Genomic DNA, 22,904 nt, shown 5'->3' on the forward strand with positions numbered 1-22,904 from the left:
ATATCAATCAAGGGTGGCTTCAGATTCCTATGTTGTCTGTTTGTGACATTATTGTTCTGCCTGGGTCTGAGGTGTTAGCTAGACATAACTTCTGTATTGAGCCTCCTGTGCCTGTCTTATTCCTTATGTTTTTTAATGGCTGTTAATAAGTGAAGTGATTGCACTGTATTCCTACACATTGTCCTAATTTTTATGCTTGTCTTGTGCATTTTTCATGCCGTAGATTTGATCGTGTAAGAAATTGATTATTGACCGATTTTTTTTTTTTTTTTTTTAATTATTATAATTCCCCCACCCTTCCTTGGTAAGACAGTCTTAGTGGTTCTTCAGTGTTTCTCTAACAATGAACATCTCTCTGCCTAGGATGGCCAGCAGGATAAGGAGTGGGTGGGGTATTTCCGGAATTTGCCCGATTCGCTGACATCACTGCTGGTCTTGCTAACTACTGCAAATAATCCTGATGGTGAGCAATCTTTCAGAAACAACTCTTCTCTCCCTTTTCAAAGAATAATAGAGTAAGATTATCTTCAAACTACTATAACCATTCTTTGAGCTAATATTTCTTAGTACAGCCGGAGGAAGGTTATGTAAAGATTTTTCATGCCTTTAGTATCTTGATTCTTGTTTTTCCTTTGGTGTAATTATATATGCAATTCTAAAGTGGAGCTATATAAGAGCTTTTACCAATTGCCAAAAATTGGTAGAGATCTCCAGTTTTCATCTTAAGCATTAAATTTTTATTTCCTTTTTTTGTTAAATCTGATACAGTGATGATTCCTGCATATTCTAAGAATCGAGCATATTCCATCTTCTTTATACTGTTCACTGTATTAGGTAAGTTACCTCTTGTCTTCAGTAATTTAAATGCACTTTCACTTTGCTAGTGCATACTAGTTAACAGTGTGTTTTATTTTTCTAGGAAAGTTTAATCATAGATTTCTCCTTTTTTGTGTTTCTTCCAATTACTGTGTAGTGTCTTATAAGATAATTTTCCTGGAAGGTACTTATGGTTTGGTTTTTTTTCAGTAACAGACCATAGGGGAATGGATACATTACAGTATATTAAAACATTTAAAAAACATTTTGGAAATCAAACACAAGGAAACTAATACTTTTTGAAGTTTAGATCTGATTTACTATATACGTTGAAACTTCTTTGGGAAACAGAAATGTATTTCAGTAATTCTTACTGCCCCTTTTTCTCCAATAGGCAACTTGTTTCTGATGAACTTACTTACAGCAATAATATACAACCAGTTTCGAGGATACCTTTTGGTGAGTAAAACATTTCCAGTTTCTGTGTTCTACTCTATCCTTACAACTGTGAAGCCTTGAGCATTAAAAGTTTCAACTGTGTATTAAAGCAGTATGCCCCTTTGTAATTGTAGATACGATTTTAAGATGCTAAAGGTTCTCTGATGTAGATAGTTTTCCCCTTATATGCTGTTGTAGCTTGATCCACTTCCATGGCAAAATTACCTGCTTGTATACTTCCATGTATGCTGAGAATCTGCAACTTTGACTATTACAGGAAAAAAAAAAAATCAAAACTATGCTAGAACTGAACAAGGACAAGTGAACAAGTAACTTAAACTTGGTCTCTGTGAAGAAAACTTGCTGTACTTTTTAAATAGCTATTGTTGCAAATCCTAGCACTTAATTTCTCTGACTAGTACAGCATGAGAAGCCTTGGGGGGAAAAAAAAAAAGAATCAGTGGCTAAATCATCTTCACGTTTGATACTTTTTACTTCATCCTTACCATGGTGGGTGGGTGTGATTTTTAGAATGATTAGGACAGACTGCTGTCTATTAAAAGATGAACTTGAGCCTTGTGATTGACTTGTACCAGAAGCAGTTGCCAGTATGTATAGTAGTTATTCTTGGCAGTCTTCAATCTCAAATAAAAGGAACCTGTGCTTACTCTCCATGCAATGCCAGTCATCTGTCTAGTACTTTAATGTGCTTCTGGAAGATGCCTGATCATATGTGATTCTTCCCACTCTGTTTTGTGGAATGTGAATCTGATGTGTGGTGTAATGACTTCTTTTGATTCAGGTGTCTATATTAGAAAAGTAAAAGCTGGCAAAGTAAGTGTACTTTTGCATGTTGTTCAAGGAGTGTGCAATCTGTGGTGGTGATTAAACTCATCACTAGAAGTTCTTTCTCCTTTATTAACAAGCTGTGCAATGTGCTTTGTATTATGTACACCAGTTGTTTAGTCTCCAGCTGGGAGTGTAGTCTGGATTCCCTTGGCAGGATAGAGTGTAATTGCTTTTGTTTTCTGTGTGAGATTGTTCAACGGCACTATCTGTGAGGCATTGTAATGAGCTGAGGCAAAACTATTTTAGAAAGCAGGGACAACATAAGTCAAACGAAAGAGCATCTGTTGCTTCCAGTAAGATGTACTTCACCAAGAGGTTAAATTTGTGACTTCCCTATTGCTGTTCCAAAAAGAAGTAACTGACTGCATAGGTGGTGGAAGGAAAGAAGCTGCATGGATCCAGCTGGAAATCTCCAGAACTGGGTTTATCTCCAGCGATGATCGCAGAACATCCAAGGTGAAACACAGTTACTGAGCAGTTAACACACATTGTAGATTAGTAGAATTAACACAGTGCTAGGCTAAGTATTAATAGGGTTATCACGCTGATGGCACACAACTGAATCTTTGGTCAGGCAGTTGTTGGTCAAACGGGGAACTGTCAGTCTCTTGTTTCTCCGAACAGGCTGAGTCTTGATCCCACGGAGGTCCTGTCTTCAAACTGTTTGAGGTTTTCCTTTGAGCTTTGTAATTTTCATGGTGAAATTTTTCTCTTGAGTCTTGAGTTAGTTCTTCAACAGTTTCACTTCCACCTGTGTGTTTTACTTTCCTTTTGCATATTTTGTAAAACTTCACTGCTCAACAGCAATGTTTTTCGTAAACCTGAGTCAGGTTAGTGCTGTGCAGAAACACTGGAGTCTGACAGCTAAACCTCTGGGCTGTAGGTTAAGCTTTTTTTTAACTTCGTGCCAGTATGGTGATGGCCTCTGTGGCTTGGAATGAAGAGCGGTTCCTGACTCTGTACATTCCAGCTGGTCTTTTCTCATGCCTGTAGTTTCCTTCAGGTTTGGTGGCAGGGGAAACTCTGTGACTTGGATTTTAGGTGTGATTTCCCCCTTACCTACAGTCTTGTAGTTCCTTCATTACTTACTTCCCCACTTTACTTACATATGCTCTTATAGGTCCGTCTCCTTACTTACATAGACTTATAGTTCATTGAGCCCTTCAGAGAGGTGCAATTGAGGGCTTGGGGGAAAGAGCAAAATAATAGCTGCTCTAGTAGAGCGCCAGAGAGAAGGTTAAGTTTGTTGGATAGTAAGCCTTAGGCAATATTACACAGAAGGAACAGCCTCCACCCGCTTGTGGGAGAGGGGTGTTTGAATGTAGTATGTGCAAAGAGGAATTTTTGTAATCCTTTCCTCCTGCTCTGTTTCTTCTCTGCTTTCTCCATTTTCCTCTTTCCCATGTGAGAGCATGCCGTAATCTGACTCCCGGTAAAGTAGCTGAGTTTGAAGGTGATTACTATGAAAAAAAAAAATGAAGCACAAAAAACTGTGGCTCTGGCTTTTTTCTTTTTGGCAGGAGGCTGGAGTTGCATAACCTGTCTAACTTTTCTCTTTGTACAGTAGTATGAATTTCTGTGAAAACACGAGCTTTACTGTTTCCATTGTCTCGAGAGCAGGCATGTGCCAGAATCTGGAACTAAAAATAAACCATGACCTGGATGTTTACTTGAACTCCAGTGACTTGTTTGCTTGTTTCCTTCCTTCTTGTACATGAAGTTCCTGAAGGGAGCGAGACCTAGGGAAGTCTCCTATTCTGATCTCTAATCACAAATCTGGATGTGTGCCAGAGGATCAGTATATTATCTGACCATAGTACTGCATGAGGACCTGGGTAACCCTGATCTTCCCCAAGACCTGCTGGTAGGAATGGGCTTTACTGATTTCAGCCCGTGACTCTCCATGGTATTCCTTTTAAACTGTGGAGTGTCTGGTTGGACCCAGTATCTGCATAGCTAGATCTAGTGGCTAATGATGAGGACTTCGGCAGTGGGAGAAATAAAACAGTATCTTGCCTTGCTGAAAAAATATTTTTAGTTGAACAGATATGATCGTTTCTGAGGCTTGCACTAGGTTCAGTCTAAGGGCTGGGCAAATAATTTACAGGTATTATTTGTATCATCTAGGTGGATTTGTGTTAAACAAGCGTAAGTAAATTGTGTCCTCTGTGGTGTTTTTACTGTCCAGAAATCAGTTCAGTCCTCCCTCTTCAGGAGGCGACTAGGAATCCGGGCTGCCTTTGAAGTGCTTTCTTGCCTGAAAGAGACTCCCACTAATGCACAACAGTAAGTGAAGAATGTTAAAACAGTAGATTATCTAGGAGAAAAGAGCACGTCTTTGGTCATCTTGTTTTGTGTAGTATATTTACTGAGGATCCCTTCTTGAAAACTGGCAGTTTGTTGCTTATCTCTCTTATTTTATTTTTTTCTTTAACTGCATGTTTATAACACCCTGTTTGGGACTCTTACGGGGTCTGTTTTCTTTTCATTTCTACTTGTAATTTTATCTGCTTTTCAAAAGAAGAAAGAGGCAGGAATGCATTTGGAACAGCTATTTTTTTCCATCAAGACAGTTACCTGTTTCACAGGCCATCCTATTTTCTTTTAAATAGGTCGTCTGTCAGCATTGGGGCCCTACTACGAGTGCTGCAGAAAGTTGAAATGGATTCTCGCTGCAAGCAAGCCATCATGAGAGTAAGAACTGGATTTTCTTAGTCTTTATGTTGGTGACTATCAAACCCTCTGCCAGGACAGCGGTGGAAACTGAAATTTCCTTAATCACACCATTCATCTAGGAGAGGTAGCTTTCAGCTCAGCTTTCTTTATGAGTGTGAACAGAGGCCCAGCTCAGTGTCTGTTTATGTTTTGGTCTTTGGAACAAAAACAGTCCATAGGCAATGGTTTCACCTTAAGGTTGCTGCTTTTTTGGTTGGTGTGATGAGGAATGCATTCACCTGTAGAGAGGTGTAGAATAATGAAAACTCATGTTTTGCAGAGCTAATTTTTGCATTTGCTTTACTTTCTCTCTGGAAGTAAAGCATTTCTCACTGCTGTCTATAGCAGCTTTCCTCCCCCATTTGAAAATATCTTTTTTTCCATTGGATTTTGCTGTGCAGCTCTAAGTATTACTACTTGTTTAAGGCTATATGGAGAGTGGGTTTGCTTAGCTAAGACTTAATTAATGTTGCCATTCATGCCATGGTTTTCAGAAATTAGAGAAATTATTCAGCTCTAACAGGACATGTGGAGATTAGTGGTGTAGTTTCAGAAAAGTTATCTAAAAGTAATGCTGCTTTTTGAGAACAACGTTGCAGCAGGATTTGGAAGTCCATGTTGTAAGATCTGCCAAAAGGAAGTGACAATTCAGAGCTGATGGCTATAGCACCAGCAATTGCCTGGCTCCAGTGTCAAGGTTGGAAATGAAATGAAGAGGTATATGTGTATTGCTTCCAGTTGTTGTCTGGGCTAGGTGATGTATAAACAGAGTTGCCTGAAAATAAACACCCTGCTCTGTAACTATGCTGAGCTGTCCATTGCACTGTTAATTAGGTACACAAATCCAAGTCGTTTTCCTCCTTGTTGCTGGTGGGTTTTTTCCATTTCTTTTGTTGCTGTGTGTGCTACTGTTGCAGTTAGTGTTTAGCATGCTATGTAATTGTCATGTTCACATTACAATTTGTGAAATAATTCCATCCTTTCAGGTAGTAATTTCTGCAGAACATTGATAACTGATATAGTAACTTCATTCCTTGGATCATAATAATAGTGGCAATACTATATGAGACCAAAAATTCAAGTGTGTCAAAAGAGCATGCTCCTTCTTAAGCAGAACGTGATCCCAGAGGGGGAAAATAGAGCGAGGCAAATCCCACAGTCATGTCACGGCTTTGAGTTAAAGCAAAGCAATATTGAAGCTCACTCTAATACCTTGGTGTAGGTTGTATTACATCTCTATTCCTAGACTTCTAAGACATTCTGAGGGTGTTGGCAATCTTTGAAGATACACCTATTGCAGGTGTTGATCTGAATGTTTCTCTTTCCTGTGAAGTCACTCAAAATGTGCACCTGTGACCAGCTGTCAGCAGCCCAGTTTCAGAAGCTCTTTGAAGAACTAGACAAAGATGCCATTAAACAAGTATGTATCTGACAGTCATTTATAAAGTGTCATAAATTGACCATGGTCTTGTGCAAAAATGTGATAGTATTCCACTATAAAGTGTATAAACAAACTTCACAACTTGTTAAACGTGGTGTGTGATCAAGTGTCACTGATTTTTAAGTTGTTTGTGGGTTGCTTTTATAGTCAGACGTGGCATTGCATTAGTTTGGGATTGATGGGAGTGTTAAATGTAAGAAACGCATGGTGGTTTGCTCTGTCAGCATTCTTAAGTGACTTAGCCAGACAAAATAGGTGAGGGCTCTGTGTGTGTTTTTGGTTTAACAGAAGACTCGTTACAAGGAAATGAGGACTAGGAGTTAGAGAAAGGTTGGATTATCTCCTTTCTTTTCCATTATCTTGTATTGTGCTATAATTGCCCACCCATTTGCTAATCAGAAGTGATCTCTTGCTGCTAATAGCCAGAGCTTGAAAGCACCTTCCTGCTGAAATGTCAAAATCAGCCTGCGTCCTGGAAAAGTTTTGCTTTGAAAAGGTCCCTCTCTTAAATCTGGGTCTGGCTGTTTTTTCCTGCATCATTATTAAAATGCTTATACTTTGTGTCTCAGCAAATCCTTTGTGTTCTTTTCAGCATCCTCCCAGTCCAGAGTACCAATCCCATTTTATGCGGAAAATGCAGTTTGCCTTTGGCCATGCCTACTTTGGTTACTTGGGGAATGTTGTAGCCCTTGCAAACATTGTTTCTATCTGTGTAAGTAAAAGTTTTGGTGTTCTGGGTTTTTTTTGTTTGTTTGCCTTCTCTGTGCCCGCCCCCCCCTCCCCCCCCCCGTTCTCTTTCTGTTCTTTGGTCTGTGTTCTGATAATCACTTTTTGAAGCAGATGTTCATGTTTGGCATGCTTTAGTCATAGAAAGTCTTAGAGAATACCTGAAGTTAAAAAATTGTATTCTGAGTATGCTTGAAAACATCTGTGCAAAGCATAAAAGACTGTTTTGTTCTCATGCTTAAAAATCTGTTTTATTCAGCAGTAAAACAGTGCATTCATAAAAAGTTTCTTGTTGTTTAAGGTGGTTTTGGTGATGGATGCAGATAAGCAGCCTTCTGAAAGAGATGACTTCTTCCTGGGGGTAAGATGCAACAGTATTCCTACAGTGATTGCTGTTCCCTGAGATGTTAATAATTCTAATTATTATTACTATTAATTCTAATTAATACTAATTTTTGGGTGTGAAGGCTATCAACTGCTTCTTCATCCTATACTATCTGCTGGAAATGTTGCTGAAAATCTTAGCAATGGGCTTGAGAAGATACTTGTCATACCCAAGCAATAGATTTGATGGACTTCTGACTGTAATTTTATTGGTAAGCTTTTTGTTAATTTCTGTATTCCTAGATTTGTTGACTAGGATGATTAGGAACTGCAAGAGCTAGTTGGAATTGCTTTTTATTCAACACTAATATGCCAAGTTAAACAGCATGAGCCAGTGATGTGGTTTTCAGTGGCTTGACTGTTTTGGTGGTGCATGGTACTCTTAGGGTCTGCTTTCTGGAGGCAGGCTTTTTTAAATTCATGGAAAAGGTGAGATTTCTTATAGGCAGCCTTTTTAATGTTATTTGGAAACATTCAGCTCTTGGAGTCAATTACATAAGGAAGTCTGTTATATAGCTAAAGATCACTTTGCTTATGGAATACAGAAACAAGTGGCAGAAAGTTATTATCATTATTTGCTAAAAGCCTGAAACCCATATGGCAGATGAGGCCAAATTCATGGTTAATGTGATTCATTGTATGTCCTTATATGTGTCACCACTGGGTTGTGTGTGTACATGGGATTAATTTGGAGAATACCTAGTCAAATATGACAATTTCAGAGCTTCAAAATGAGTCAAATTAGTGGCTTAAAGCTCTTGAAAATGCTTCCTGTCAAGAAATTTACATAATTTTTGAAACTCGGAATTACAAAGTAAGGTTTTGACTTTTTTTTTTTTCTTCTCTAACTAAAGGTTTTGGAGATTGCAACTTTTGCTGTGTATGGATTTCCTCATCCTGGTTGGTATGTAATCTCTGTGAGCGGTTGCACTTTGCTCAATGTCCGGGTTGGGTCAGAGGAATATACACACACATTCATGCATGCTGATGTCATTACACTATGATTGTCAGCCCAGTCCATAATTTACCAAACCCAGTAGAATTTCTCACCCTTTGTAGTCACTAGAGGCCTTGCAAGTGAAAGAAAATTAGAATTTTTTTCATAAAATTCAGACTTCTATTTAGCTATTCTGAGAAGGATGCATTTTTGTTACTTGTAATCTGATGTAAAATAATATCTTAGCAGACCTACGCTTACTACAGGTGCAGGAGGGGATTTGGTGCAACATACACAACCAGCTACTAACCTAATAGGTTTTGGTATTGAATTATCCGTAAGTCCAATGATAGGAATTTCTAAACAGCTGGCAAAGCCCCTTCAACTTTGTATGTAGACTGAAGTCTGAGTTTTGTTTTGTGCTGTAAAATTCAGTAGAAAAATTCCCATGGACTTAAGTTATTTATCTATACTGGAGTAGCAAGCAGTTGCATTTTGATTTTCTTAAGTTTAAGCAGTTCTTCAATAACTATTGATCTTTTTTCATTATCAAAAGCATAAAAATCATTGTTACATCTGTTAAAAATTGAAAACTGCCACCACAACAAAAGAGGAAAGCAAAGGACTTCTGGAAGGTTTCCTGGATCTTACTTCCAGGGGTGATTTATAACACATTCTGATACTTTGTTTCCTTATACAAGCTCACTCTTAAGACATTGACTCTCCCTAATTTTTCAGGGTATTTGTTATATTACAACCATGAAGTTATCTTAAGTTACACTAGTAGCTGTAAAGAGACCTGGAAGATGTTAGAGCTTGAAATGGGTTTATTTTTGAACACTTCTTGCATCTTGCACTTCCTGTCACTCAAAAGCGATGGTTGCCATAAGGATATTAATTGCTAGAAACTAATGACATTAACTATTGCTCCAAACTATAATTGATTATATTTGGGTTTGATTTTTGCCCTTTGATTCTTCAACTTAGACAATTGTTTGCACTACAGTAGTATCTTGAAGCACCAGTAGTACTTGTTAGATCTTTGTCAGCCACTGCAAACAGATTATAACCCCAATGAGTCATTCTGAGTCCTGATGTTGCTTGTGGTGTTTGCTGTTGGCAATTGCTTCATCTGTAGATGTTAACATCTTCAGGACAAGACTAAGATGTAACTATTATTCTAGAATATGCATCCTATGCAGTGTTGTCTTAAATGGTTTATTATTAGAGTTGAATGTATTGATAAGTTATGATTTAGCATCTGTGTTACCAAGGAGTTTTTTCATTAACATCTTTTGCCCCCCACCACCTGCCCACCTTTCCAAGAAAGAAGCATCCAACATACCAATGTAAAAGTCAACTAAAACTCAGGCTCAGATTGGAAGTGTGTGTATATCGCCTGTGGAATATGCATATAAGGAAGAAGATTGGCAAGACAGTCTGTTAGCTTAGGGCTCTCTTAGAAGTCTAACTTCAGCCAAGCACACCCTGAAGGATTAATGCACATCTTTGTGCAAGTTCCTGAAGTATCTTGCTATAGTAGTATTTTTGGCTTGCTTTTTTTTCTGAAAAGACCCTTTTTGGTGCCTCCCCCCCAGCAGAAGGAAGGCCACTTACTTGGGTATTTCAGTACAAACATGCGTTTAAAGAGCACTATGTGCTTATTTAAGAGCCCAGGCTAAATGGATCACTTCCTCAATGAGTTATTAGTTTACTGTAGCTGAGATTCCTGCTGAGTAAATTAATGTACTTTTACAGTTTATAGATGTCTTATAAAGGGTAATTCAGGCTAGAAGAAACCTCAGGAGGTCTCTAGTCCAGTCACCTGCTCAAAGTAAGGCTGGACCAAGTTACTCAAAGCTTTATCTAGCTGGGACTTGAAAACCTTCAACGATGGAGACTTGCACAACCTCATTTGGAAACTTGTGCCTCTGTCTTACGCTCCTCATGGTTGACAAGTTCTTCAGCTCTTCCATATATCTAGTGTGAGCCTCCACTGTTTCAGCTTAGACCTACTGTCTCTTGCCCTCCTACTGTGCACCACCACACAGTCTTGCTTCTTTTTTTCTTGAGGACTACTTCATAAGTATTAGCAGGCTGTTGCTAGATCCTCCTGAAGCAGGGTTCTTCAGGCTGAACAAGCCGAGGTCCTGTAGCTTCTATTTGTAGGGCAGGTTCATCAGTCCCTGGCCATCATGTTGGCGCTCTGATGATTTTGCTGCAGTTTGTTCTTTTCTTTTATTGGGGATTCCAAAACTGGATGCAGTGTTCTACTCGGTCATAGCTTGTAAAGAGTGATTACATGAGGAAAGAAAACTCTTTTTTTATTATTATTTTTTATTATCTCCCCAGATTTTTTAATATGCCATGGATGTTAACCAAAAATTGTGAGGATTTTACAGTCACCTGCAGCCCAGTAGATTTAACTATGTCTTTCTGTCATGGACTGTTTCTCTGATTTGTTATTTTCTTCCATCTTTCCTAGGAGACCTGAGTTCATGGGCTTGTTATCCCTCTGGGATATGGTGCGACTGGTGAACATGTTAATTGTGTTCAGGTTCCTGCGCATTATTCCTAATATGAAGGTGTTTGTTTATCCCTCCACACTTCTGATTTCTTTGTTGGCCAAATTATTAATTTTATTAAAGCCTTTCAGAATAACACATAGATTGCAATTCTCTTGCACCTAAGTGGGATTATAACTCAGCTCTAGCTGTCCAGACTATTGCACAGTACCTCACAAACTCACTCTCTTTTTAACTGGTTGAGGTGGCAGGAAAGTTCTGTTGATCTCACTGCAATTGATGCTGGTATTCTAAAGCGGGCAAACACATCCAGAAACACTTGTGTAACTTGCGTAGTGCTTCAGTCTCAGATGAGTGGGTATGATACCCTTGAAGAACTTGGCACCTGGGAGGTGATAGACTTGCATTCACTGGATACTGCCAGACCTTTTGGTCGTACAAAGGATTATTTGGAATGAATTCCTCTTTCCACTTTCCAAGTACGGGTATTTCCACCAGAATACCTATACTTGAATCTGAAATCACTTGGAGTTATTTGATCGTTTGTTATAATCCTGCATTTAGATTTGCTTGAAAGCTAAGCCCAAATCAATGTCAGGTGCAGGACCTGTATCTCAGTTCAGTAAACCAATCAGAGGTCATAATGTCAGTGGAAATTGTAAACTAGAAATGATGTACATCAAATATGAACCAGTCAGCCTGGAGCTGTGGGGTGCTACTAGTTGGTTTTTTTTTTCCTCCTCTCCTCCTCTCTGTTCTGGTCTTATTAGGCATATAGCCCTTTAAGTCACAGTGCCTGTGTATATTTAAAACTTAACATAATGTCTGTGTATGAAAAGGACTACAGCATTGTTCATTCATCTTAAGTACCTCATGGAAATACCACTGCATAAAAGATGACTTGCATTTAGGTATAGCTTGCTTTCCTGGTTGATATTTCCTTGTCCTTTTAGTAGAAATATTTTGCTATGGATTGGAAGTGTGATGAATGTCATGCATATAAAATTCTACTTTGTTTTAGTTCATGGCTTTGGTTGTTACTACATTGCTGGATCTCGTAAAAAACTTGAGAGCCTTTGCAGGAATCCTTGTGGTAAGTCATGATGCAAGATTGTTATTTCATTTCTTGTAGTTCGCAGTATAAGAGTATGTCTTCAACAAAGTAAATCAGGTTCTTTGAAGGACAATCACTGTGAACAGTAATACTTCACCTTAATCAGCCAGTTTTTCTCCAGGGCATGTCTTGCAAATCTGCAGCAAACTGCTGTTTTGTTATGGGCTGCACACAGTGACAGTGCCTCATTTATTGATTTCCTTTAGGAGTGCCTTTAAAAGATTACTTAAAACTTTCACAGACTGCTTGTCTCAGGCTGGATACTCTAGTTTCAAATAAAAATTCATCTGATAGTAAAAGTAGCCTAGTTTTCCTTTCCCTGGCTTATTATGTTAAATAGCAAAACAACTTCAAAATTGTTTTCAGTTGAGAAGGTGTTGAGATGGCATGTTTGGACATGATTTTTAAAAGCCTCTGCCATCCTGTTTTAGGTGTGTCAGTGTAGAGCATACAGCCTGTAAACATGTGATTAAAGGATGGATCACAATGTGTGATGTCCATTACATAAATCCTCCATTTCCCAACTCTCAAGTTTCTGGCTTTGCAACGATGTCGTCTTGGTACTGCAAATGAGTGCCTGGGTGGCTTTTTTTGTTGTTGTTTGTGGTTTAGTTTTTTTTAGGATACCTTAATTTGAGGTAATGGTTAGACCAAGCATTTGCTGTGCATTAAGTATTGTTTAAACAGTTGTTCTAGTCGATATACTTATCATGCAATTTACCCAGAATATCTCTTTTTGTCATTACTAATCACCGCTTTTATCTGTAGGGGAGCGGCCTTAAGTTACAGTCTGGAAAGGTTTATGTTGCAATTTGAAATAAAGATACTGGTTTGGGCAAAGCTGAGTTGGTAAGAACTTTGTTGTGCTGTGCAAGTCACGCTTGCCACTGGGAGCTACTCTAGAAACTGAGAAATACCTTGGGAGTGCATGGACTGGGAAGTTAGCCTTTGCAGGTGAAAGTACATCTTAGGAGCCTAAATGCCAATCTTGCATATGATAGGAACAGCTTTAGTATAATGAAAAACTGACTTAATGTAATAAACTGTCTTAAGGTTGACTGCAGCTTTGCTAATTTTGCCAGTTCATGGTTAAGTACGTACACCCTGCTAAAGGAGCACACGTTTGCTTTACACTAGGACCCCAAAGCTGTGTTGCCACTGGCATGACTGTACCTGAGCTGTGGGATTCTGCTGGAAGCTTTTCATTCCTGAAAGCCATAGCTAAGATGGCAGGATCCTGTAGTAATATGCTTGATTTTATTTTTAGGAATTGTGCTTTAGCGTTTCAATGTGGTGTTCCTACCCATATATGTAAGACATAATGATCTTGAAGTGACTTCAGTGTCCTTAGTGCCAGGAGTGTGAATTGTGGTTTTGCACCAGTTGTGAGGCAAGTCTGCCATGGTGTTTGCTACTGCTGTTAATTTAATTTGCTTTTACTTGAGGCTACGTAGAAGCTCACACTGAGCTTCTACTGTAGTGAAGTCTGACTCCATTATCAGCTGATACAAAACATCTTCCCTAATATTAGCCTGGAACACATGCTGATAAAGTAATAACACTGATGAGCTAATTTCTTAGGCAGTGCATGTTTTGGGCATTTCTCTTTCAAAGGATACCATTATTATTGCCAAGGCAGATGCCCCATCTTCTGGCCGGCTGTGGAATGTCAGCTTCAGCTTATTCCAGTGGTGTTCCAAGTGCTGTGGTTCATAGGTCAGAGCATTCTCTTCTACTCCTCCCAGACTTCCTTCTTGGGTCTGTTTTGTAGCAAAATACAGAAATATGGCTAATGACATTTTCATTTGAAGACTTACCTTGTTTCAAGACATCCTAGGACAAATGGCTCTACGCAGAGGAGTGAAGTTGCAGGTTATTTCTAGAACAATCTTTTTAGGATAAAAATTGTAAAATCACCTAGGCAACGGCTGAAGACTGTGAAAGATATCTCTTTAAAAAGAGGTTTGCATTTCTAACAAGTAAAAGGAGTTTTGAGAGCCTTCATGTTATTGAAAGCTTTATTTTCAGACCAACATAACATTTTCCAAGAAGTTGCTGATGTAATGTAAAATAGTGACTTGTTTTTGCCCTTCAGTTAGGTTCGGTAAAAGCCTATTTTTGCTGAATCTAGCTGAAAGCTCCCCAGATATTTAGGTTATTCCTTGTAAATACATGTATTGGTTTTTTGTTTTGTTCGTTTTTTAAGTCACTATTCTGCAGTGTTAATAGTTAAATATCAGCATTCTGAGACACAGAAAAGTAAAACAGATCATAAAGTAAAATGATTTAATGTGTTTTAACAAACAAAAATTAAATAGAATATTAAAAAGTAAGAGCAAACGGTTAAGTAAATACAGACACTGAGAAGTATTTTCACTTTAATAACTTCAGGCTTTGTTCCTGACTAAATTCCTTGAACTACTAATATGAATTTCATGTTAATTGCATTGTTTTCTTATTGAGTGACAGAAATATTCAAAACTAATACACGTTTATATTTCTTCCAGGTGGTTTTTTATGCATTTGCTATAACTGGCATAATGCTATTTAAAGGTGCTATTGTTCCCATGGGAAATATCAGGTAACATTTCAAACATCACTACTCAGAAAGAACCTGTTTTTGAAAAGCATCTGCCACTCAGTACCTCTGAGTTGTTTGTGGTTGGCTTGGGGTTTTTTCCCCCTCTTGGAGCCACCCTTCTTTTAATGTTAAATCACACAGATTGTTTTCATTTGTTACTCCTGCTGCTGCATCTTGCTGTATTGAAATTGCAGGAATGCTATCTGTAGCTTGAAATTTTACCCTGCTGTAGCTTAAATATTTTTTTTAACTACTTCCCTTGTTTTCTGCCCATATGAGACTTAACTTCCTTTAAGGCACTTGGAAGAATTGCATTTTTAAGGTATAGTACGTAAAAAGCTATGCTCACATCAGCCTATAATTCTCTTATAGTGCTGTCAATACAACATATGATAATGGCACTCTGCCGTGTGGCACCTACGAACAGCTGGAATATTGGCCGAACAATTTTGACGACTTTGCCGTGAGTCTGATCACTGATGGAATCCGCCCCTCTTTCCTTCTCTGCTTGTCTCTTCCCCTCATTTTCTGAGGCTTAAGTGTGTGATATAGCTACTCAGTTTCTGTTTTACTCATGTTATTTAGGCAGCAGTGGTGACCCTCTGGGATGTGATGGTGGTAAACAACTGGCAAGTCTTTTTGGAAGCGTTTTCAAGATATTCGAGTCCGTAAGTAGCAGTAATAATACTGAAGAAGTCCCATATCAATCTAGCTTACAAGCTAACTGAGCAAGAACTATACACACAGCATAGTTTCTATTATTTGCTAGGAGGGGTGCCGCTTACCTTTCCTTTGGGTCAATTTGGGTATATAGGAAATAAAGAACAGCCAAGAAGTATTAAGTTTAACTTGCTTAACTTGATGATTGGTCTAGTGCTTGGTGGATGCCTTGAAATCTGTGGTCACATTTAGAAGGGATTGGAAACTGGCTTAGTAGTCATCGTGTTCCAAAAAAGAGAGAATGACTTAAGTGGATTATAAACAGGCTTGCAGCATGGGTTGGGTAGGTGGCACTCACTGCAGAGCCAATCTCACAGAATTGAGATATTAATGAATTGCTGTAAATCATTTGGGGCTGCTTCTGTGTTTTCCCTGTGGGTGAACAATTTTTTTGTAGACTTAAAGCCCTGGACATATCTTTCATTTGTATTGACTTTATGGGAATGTGTGAATGAACTGGAGAGCCTCTGGGCTGAGCTGTTCCACTGAGCCTTGGCTGGTTAAACCAGCATGTAGTTAAGCTGTGGAATGCTTTTCTGCAGGCTGTTGTGTGTGATAAATATTTAACATGGTCTGGTGAAGACTGGACAAGTCATGAAAGAGAAATCCACTGGGATCTGCAATGAATGGAGGCTGTCTGTGGCTCAAGAAATCTCTGAACTGCAAATGGTTGGAGTTTGGGAGAGCACTTAGGGGGTAGCATCATAGGTATTTTGCCATGTTTTTGCACTCTCTCTTGTGCTTCTACTTTTGAGCACTCTCAGAGGATACTAGCCTAGATGGATCTTTTGCTGTGATCCAGTACAGTACAGCTTCTACTAAGCTGCTTTTCTGTCCCTTCACAGTATGTGAAACGAGGGGACTGAGTCTGGCTAACTTAACGAAAGACTAAGATTTTTTTCTTGTTGTTGTTCCAGACCTCCTTTTACATAAAGAAAAATGTAGTATTATCTTACAAGAAGAAAAGTGATTTCATGGCTCTCTTTGGTCACTTTGAGGCTGTGGTTATTGACTGCCTACTTTACTTATTGTCTGTTAATCTGATCTGCAGGTGGGCAAAGGTCTATTTTGTAGCCTGGTGGTTGATCTCCTCTGTCATCTGGGTTAATCTCTTTGTAGCTTTACTTCTAGAGGTAAGGAAGTGCGTTTATTTGCTGTTAGATTCTGAAGACAGGTTGTCTGACTTGTGTGGGAAATGAAAAGAACCCAGACAACTTCTTGGGAAAAGTATCTTGGTTTTGTATGTGTATGCTTCCTTAATCTTTCTACTTGTCTCTTTCCCCTGAGATGTTGAGGAAGCATTTTCTTTTTCCTAGAAAACTGTATATTTTGCTTGCAACTTTGTCACAAATTTGGTTGCATTTCATTGAATGTGTACGTTTGTCATTACAGTTCCTCTCTATAAAGATGGAAAATATGTTGTGTTATAAAACTGCTTGTCTCTTGTAAATTAGCATTTAACTTTGGCATTAGTTGTTCAAGCTGCAGGCGTTTTGCATTTTGATTTGTAAGCAAATGAATTAGTGCTTTAAAGTTTACATTTTTATTTGGTGGCTCTGTGTTTCTTCCCTCCCCAATTTGAATTATTACCCTTATTCAGTACCACGCTAGAAGAGTGGAACTGATTACTTATTTTGAAGAGATCATCCTCTAGAGGTTTTTAAAGAAGCTGTGGAAATGTAGGCATCTAAGCAATGCCATGAAGGCCATGCAGTTCCACTGGTTTCTCGTGTATGTGTACTCCTCTGCAAATCCAAATACCTTTTTGAATTTTTGATGGTGAAGGGAACGTTAATCATAGCCATGTACTCCAGGTTAATCATTATAGACTTCTCTTATAAGTAATGGAAGAAATTGAGTACCTGTATAGGGTACTTCACCCCATCTTAAAACCTGTGAAATTTCTTTTGGAGATGCTCTTCTTGTCGTTGACTGCGCTGAGAGCTAAAATTTACTACTGTAGGCAGAATGGTGGACTTGTAGACAGAAACTTAGGTATGAGTGTCATGCTGAGCCTCAGTCTTGCCCATGAGCGTTTTAGAAACGACTTTCTGTTCTAGCTGGAGGATAATCCTATGATTATTTCCACAGGGCTGTGGCCAAAGTTTGGTGTGAGAGCCAAGATGTAGTGTTCTGTAGCAGGAGAGCAGGATGTCACTATTTTTCTCCTCCCTTTTTTTTTTTTTGCCTGAGCTGTCTGCTCACTAGTTATTGATTTGTCATAGTAACTCAAAATGGATAAGGTAACATGACAAAAACCAGGAGCTAAGCTTAAACTGTGGTGCCTGGACTAGGAGTATGTTTATATATTTGTTGGGTTTTTAAAGAGGAAAAAAATTCAAAGCAGGTGAACTCTTGCGGGTAGTTCACACAGTTATCTCAGGGAGGCAGTCCTTGCTAGGAGTAGAAGGCAGCAGGGCTGTCTTCTGCTCTACTGTTCTCTCAGTGTGTGATGAGCAAGTTATGTCATTCCTGAAAAGTCTTGAATAAAGTAGTGACCTGCAGCCAATAAATATGCTGATGCCTAAATAAATCACTGCTCTGCCAATCTGTGTTAAAAACAAACCTTACCCCCCTCCCAAACTTTACTCACAAACAAGTTGACCTGATATAACCTCTTTTCTGGTGTCACTAGAAGAGGCTTTTAATTTTTTTTTCCCGTTCCTTTTACGTTTCAGAACTTTATTCACAAGTGGGACCGTCGCTGTCATCGAGAGCCTCTTTCAGATATTGAATACCAGAGGACAGTTGAACTAATGTTCAGGTGAGTTGAACTAGGCTTGATAATTGATCTAGTTTTTTATGTTCGTCTGTTTTAAAGAAAGTGTGCTGGCTGCAAGAGAGTAAAAGATTTGTCTTTTTTTTTCCTCCTTCTGAAGCAAACTGTTTCATTTTTTAGTTTGGAGAAATTCAGAAAGTGCTTCACTTAGGCCTCTGTTTTAAGCTGACGTGGTAGCCTAAGCTTTATGTGCTTTCTAGTAGTATGTATGTGTTGGGGTGAAGAAGAGGTGTTGGGGCTGAGGGGGGATCTCTCTGCTGAGAGGGGGAAGAAATGGGAAAATGAGGAAAGTGATGCACGTTCTTGGCTTATTATGAAATTGCGGGTGGTGAGTTGATACTTGATGATCATGTGCAAGTGGAACTTCTGGTGCACGCTGGATATTCAATAGTAGCATTGGGAACATGTTCTCACTGGGGAGTTTTTTGAGGAAAACAAATCCACTGACCTTCAGTGGTATTGTACTGTGTGCAGGAAATTGCTTCCCTGCTTCTTATGGGAAAACAGCTGCTGGTTTCCATGACACATCTGTAAAGGATGGATCACTTGCAAGTAGATGCATCTTTAGGGAGCATCAACTTATTGTAACTTTAATTCCTTGTTTCATTCTTGAAACAAGCACACAGCACATATCACATCTCAGTATGTGCATTGCAAAAACAAATGCTGAGAAGTTCCCTTTGCTGCCTCTAACAACTCATGCTTTTTCTTTGTAGAGATGTTTTGGAAGAACCTACAGAGGAAGAGTTGATGGAAAAACTGCACCAGCATCCACACCTGCAGTTATGTAGGTGACTGGTGGGAAGGACTGATTTATTTAGACCTCTGTTTTCTTGAGGTTGTCAGCTGGAAGAAACTGAATGGATTTTCTGTGAGGTGCTGTTAGGAGAGAGGCTTGTATGTGAGGTTTTGCTTGGCAATTCTCTGCAGAAAGGGTTTTTTATTTTTGGTTCATATCTTTTTTTGAAAAAGGTTTGGATCTTGCTAATTTGACTTGATTTTAAGTTGCAATTTTAGAAGAATATTGCAGCTGTTATTTTTATAAACTTGGTATCAGAATGTTTTATTTTCTTTTTTTAAGAAGGGAAAGTGTATTTAAAATGACAGTGCACTTTAAAACATGAATTTTGTAACCACTAAGCCTGCTACTTTTTTTCAGCACAAGAAAATGAAACTGCCTTTTCTGGTAGGTGTGCGTGGCAAGGGCTGTGCCCTGCAATTCATGAGTGGATTAGGCAGGACCAAAACAAAATCCTTAATCTTTCTGTAGTGAGAGTAGAAACATAACTGTTGTTGAAAAGTGACACCAGCATACTTTACCAGTTTTCTGGAGTTGATCATGTCAGAACACAATCAATTTCAACTTAGTAACAGGGAGTGCCTACTTTGCAGATCCTCTCTTTTTCTTTGTTTTTGATCTAGGGTTCGTGCTAGTTGCATCATGCTGGTAACTTTGAGAGCAGTTATAACTTTGGAGCAATTGCACTTGTGGTTTTCGATGTGGTAAATATTAGAGTAAATATTCTCATGTTATTTTTCAGTAAACCTCTTCCTTTTACTTTCTTCCAAGTCCTGTTCTACACTGTATCATATTCCGTGAAAAAGCTGAGGAGTATGAACTTTGGCCGGAATGTAGCACCATGATCACTGCAAGTCTCCCACTTAAAGGGCAGGGAGGAGAGAAAAAAAGGTTGAATGGGATAATCAAAGTGCTTAGCAGTTGAAATTTTCATCTGTGGGAATTGAAAGCGTTCAACCAGTACTGCAAGATGACATTCTTTTATGGCTTAATGACCACATACTGTATACCACTAGCTTTCACCTGAGTTAATAACTTTTTCTGTAAACATCTTTGTCAAAAAATGTGAAGTGGAGAATTAACAGTAAACCGTGTCCTTGTGCTTTTCATTATCCCATAGTATTCCTCTAAAAAAAGTGGGTTTGTTTAGTCAATCACTATGAAGAATAGAATCAATCCCAACTACTATTTTTATGTGTAAAAATGAAACTAGGGTTTGGGATGCTGACTTGTTATTGAGACACTTGTCACCAAAACAGATGTTGTTGTGATCACCTCTGGATTGACCAAGGCTTGGGCAAGGTAATTGCCCATAAATCACTGCTACTATTTATAAGTTATTTGATCCTTTTTAGATAACAAAACATTTTTGAAAAGTGCCAAGCAGTCATCCTGCATACTTTTCCTCCTCTTTTTTGGGACTCTGTGTTTTCGTTATTTCCTGCGTTAGGGAGAGGAAAATAGCTCGGGTGATGGTGCATTTGAGCTCAAAAGCATATTTCTGCACTGTTGTGTCTCTGTTTAGAAGTTGCGTAGTGATTCTTTTCTGTTTCTTAGTCTTTGCTTATATTTTCCTTGTGCTGTGGAAAAAAGCATTGTAGCTTGCATATGTGTGGAACAGATCTGAACTGAGCTCTGAGCCACTCCGACAATCTCTCTTTACTTTTGTAATCTTGCCTCTTAAGCCATGCTCTTGTCTGTGTTCAGACTCTTGTCTCTGTTCCAGAATAATCCACCCACTTGCACTGGTTTCAGTGGCGTTACCATGCTTATTTTCAGTCATGCACTTAGAACACACATTGTGGCAAGTAGATAAAGGTACCAGCACACAGTTTTTCTAGATTTGGGTTTGTTTTTTTCAGTATGGTTTTATGTCAGGATGGTTTCTGTTCCTTCTAGCATGATGCCACCAATTTATTGGCGCTTATTACCAGAGGTTAAATACCCTATTTTACCTTTCTGCTGAAAATTTTTTTGTTATTGTTTTCCACTTTTCTGAATACTTAGAGAAGTAGATTTGCCTTGCCAAAAAGGAAGTGGCCAGTTGTTATCAGCCTGAAAATTAAATTTTTTTTGTCTCTTAAGGTTTTTTGTGTGAGATTTTTTTCCGTTGGGTTTTTAGGGTTGGTTGGGTTTTTTGCCATTCATTCCCCTATAATCTACCAAAGCAACACGAATTGGTGTGGAATTATCATAAACATCATAATTGTCTCCGTTATGCAATCTTTGTATTTGGACGAATGTGAAGAAGGTTTTCTGAGGGGAATAGTCTTAGGCTTGTTGTTTCACATTTGTGTAACTGACTGAAAGTGTAACTAGAATTTAATACAAAATTGTGGTACCTAATGTCACTTGTACTGGAAGATGTAAACGACCGCAGGTCTTATGCAATAATTGTATAAATCATGAAAATGAATGTATGTAACTGGGTCAAATTTGAGGTTTACATTATTAAAAAACATCCGTTCTCCTTTTAAAATATGAAAATAATTGGGGTGTTGAAAAGATTCCTGTGTGTTGTTTTTGCCCTTCCCCCTGCTACTGATTTCTGTTGTGCTCAGCATCTTTGCTCCCATTATCTTTACTAGGTGAAGGCTGGGCCCATGGAAGAGGTCACAAGCAGGTGGGACATAACTGCCTGGTTTCAAAATGCAGGACATAAAGTATGCTTCATTGGAACTGAACATTAAGGGTGTTGAGCAGCTTGACTTCCATTCGTGTTTCAGTCTTTGCGTCTGCAAACTAGCTATTCCTTCATATCTTTTTCCTGAAAAAATCAGTGTAATAAGCATTCTCATAGCATTTCAACTGGGACAGATTTTGCACATAATGTAGCAGAGTCCATGACGTTCTTCTGAAACAGGTTCTGGTTTGAAGATTTTTTTTTTAAATATTATTTTTTTTAAGAACAGAACAAAATCAATTCTGGGTCAAGCTAAAGGCTTAGGTTTGCTGATGTGTCTGACAGTGGCTGTTGCAGATACTTAGGTGAAGCATGTGAAAACCAAAGCAAATAGAAGGTCATCTTGTATTATAAAATCAGGACCAGATTTTTCTAGCCTCCTGAAGGAGGACCTTAATCACCAGACTGGCGAATTTGAGATTCCTCCAATATTTTTTTTTTTTTCCTTTCCTGATTTGCTATGAATTTGTACTACTTAAAGATCTAGGAGTGCAGGGAGAGGATGGAGGCAATTGAAGTGTTCTTGATTCTTTCAGTAGAAGTACAGAAATACAGTGATAAACCTCACAAGCACACTTAACTATGAAGAAACTTAAAAAGCTTATATTGGTCAGAGCTGCAAATAGGGCAGCTAGAATAACCTAGTAACTGTGTAGCAATTCCAAACAAAGGAAGAAATACAGTCTTGGGTGTCAAGGGTTTATGTGAATAAAGTGCATGTCTTTGTGGTGATATTGTACATCTCTTGACACATTTTAGGGAACACTGCTTTTTCATCCCTCCAACACTTTTTCATGTGCACAAAAAATACAGGGATGTACAAAGCTATAAGAGAAAATGGGCCCTATAGGAAACTGGTGCAGACTATAGATCAGTTACCTCTGAAATGTGAGGTAAAGGTATTTCTTATCTTGTTAGATGGTTTATCTTTTCACCTGCCAGTACATCATGAGAAGTACATAGTGTTACCATGGCTTCTGCTATTGTTTAACATTGCTTTAGTCAGATGAAGTCATTTTAGTACTCCATCTGTCTTGGCCTTTTGTTGAAAACAAAATAAAAATAGGTGTCTGTCTGCTTTTTTTAATGTAGGTGTTGATTTTTCTTTCACTAGATTTTTGTCTAATTAAAAGCCCATTCAGCTGATGGGAATTTTCCACAAATCAAATAGTTTTTATTTAATCTGATGTCTTTATAAACATTCGGAGCCATTTGTTATGTGAACTCAGAGTGAAAATAATTCTTGGGAGGGGAGGAATAAGACTTGTTTTCTGAACCAACTCTAAGCACTTCACTATATATGACACTATTTCAAAATGACCTTGATAAACTAGAGGAAATTGCCAAAATTATCAAAGTAAAATTTAAGAGATGACTGTTGCAATTTAGAAGCATAA

General features: G+C 38.4%; 1 protein-coding gene across 1 annotated transcript in view; it reads left to right on the forward strand.

Annotated features, from left to right (window-relative positions):
* TPCN2 (two pore segment channel 2) overlaps positions 1 to 19,669 on the forward strand; it is a gene marked incomplete at both ends in the record, with an annotated part of 29,820 nt that extends 10,151 nt beyond the window's left edge. The window contains 19 exons of the mRNA XM_082000791.1: positions 364 to 463; positions 769 to 834; positions 1,211 to 1,275; positions 4,292 to 4,389; positions 4,716 to 4,797; positions 6,152 to 6,238; positions 6,852 to 6,971; positions 7,287 to 7,346; positions 7,453 to 7,581; positions 8,224 to 8,273; positions 10,792 to 10,891; positions 11,853 to 11,924; positions 14,453 to 14,526; positions 14,899 to 14,989; positions 15,112 to 15,194; positions 16,298 to 16,379; positions 17,925 to 18,010; positions 18,742 to 18,812; positions 19,596 to 19,669. Coding sequence (XP_081856917.1) covers positions 364 to 463; positions 769 to 834; positions 1,211 to 1,275; positions 4,292 to 4,389; positions 4,716 to 4,797; positions 6,152 to 6,238; positions 6,852 to 6,971; positions 7,287 to 7,346; positions 7,453 to 7,581; positions 8,224 to 8,273; positions 10,792 to 10,891; positions 11,853 to 11,924; positions 14,453 to 14,526; positions 14,899 to 14,989; positions 15,112 to 15,194; positions 16,298 to 16,379; positions 17,925 to 18,010; positions 18,742 to 18,812; positions 19,596 to 19,669 — 1,590 coding nt within the window. The remainder of the gene's footprint in view (positions 1 to 363; positions 464 to 768; positions 835 to 1,210; positions 1,276 to 4,291; positions 4,390 to 4,715; positions 4,798 to 6,151; positions 6,239 to 6,851; positions 6,972 to 7,286; positions 7,347 to 7,452; positions 7,582 to 8,223; positions 8,274 to 10,791; positions 10,892 to 11,852; positions 11,925 to 14,452; positions 14,527 to 14,898; positions 14,990 to 15,111; positions 15,195 to 16,297; positions 16,380 to 17,924; positions 18,011 to 18,741; positions 18,813 to 19,595) is intronic.
* Positions 19,670 to 22,904: the final 3,235 nt, after the last annotated feature.

Source organism: Phaethon aethereus (genome assembly GCF_964289735.1).
Source record: "Phaethon aethereus genome assembly, chromosome: 5".
Lineage (NCBI taxonomy): Eukaryota > Metazoa > Chordata > Aves > Phaethontiformes > Phaethontidae > Phaethon > Phaethon aethereus.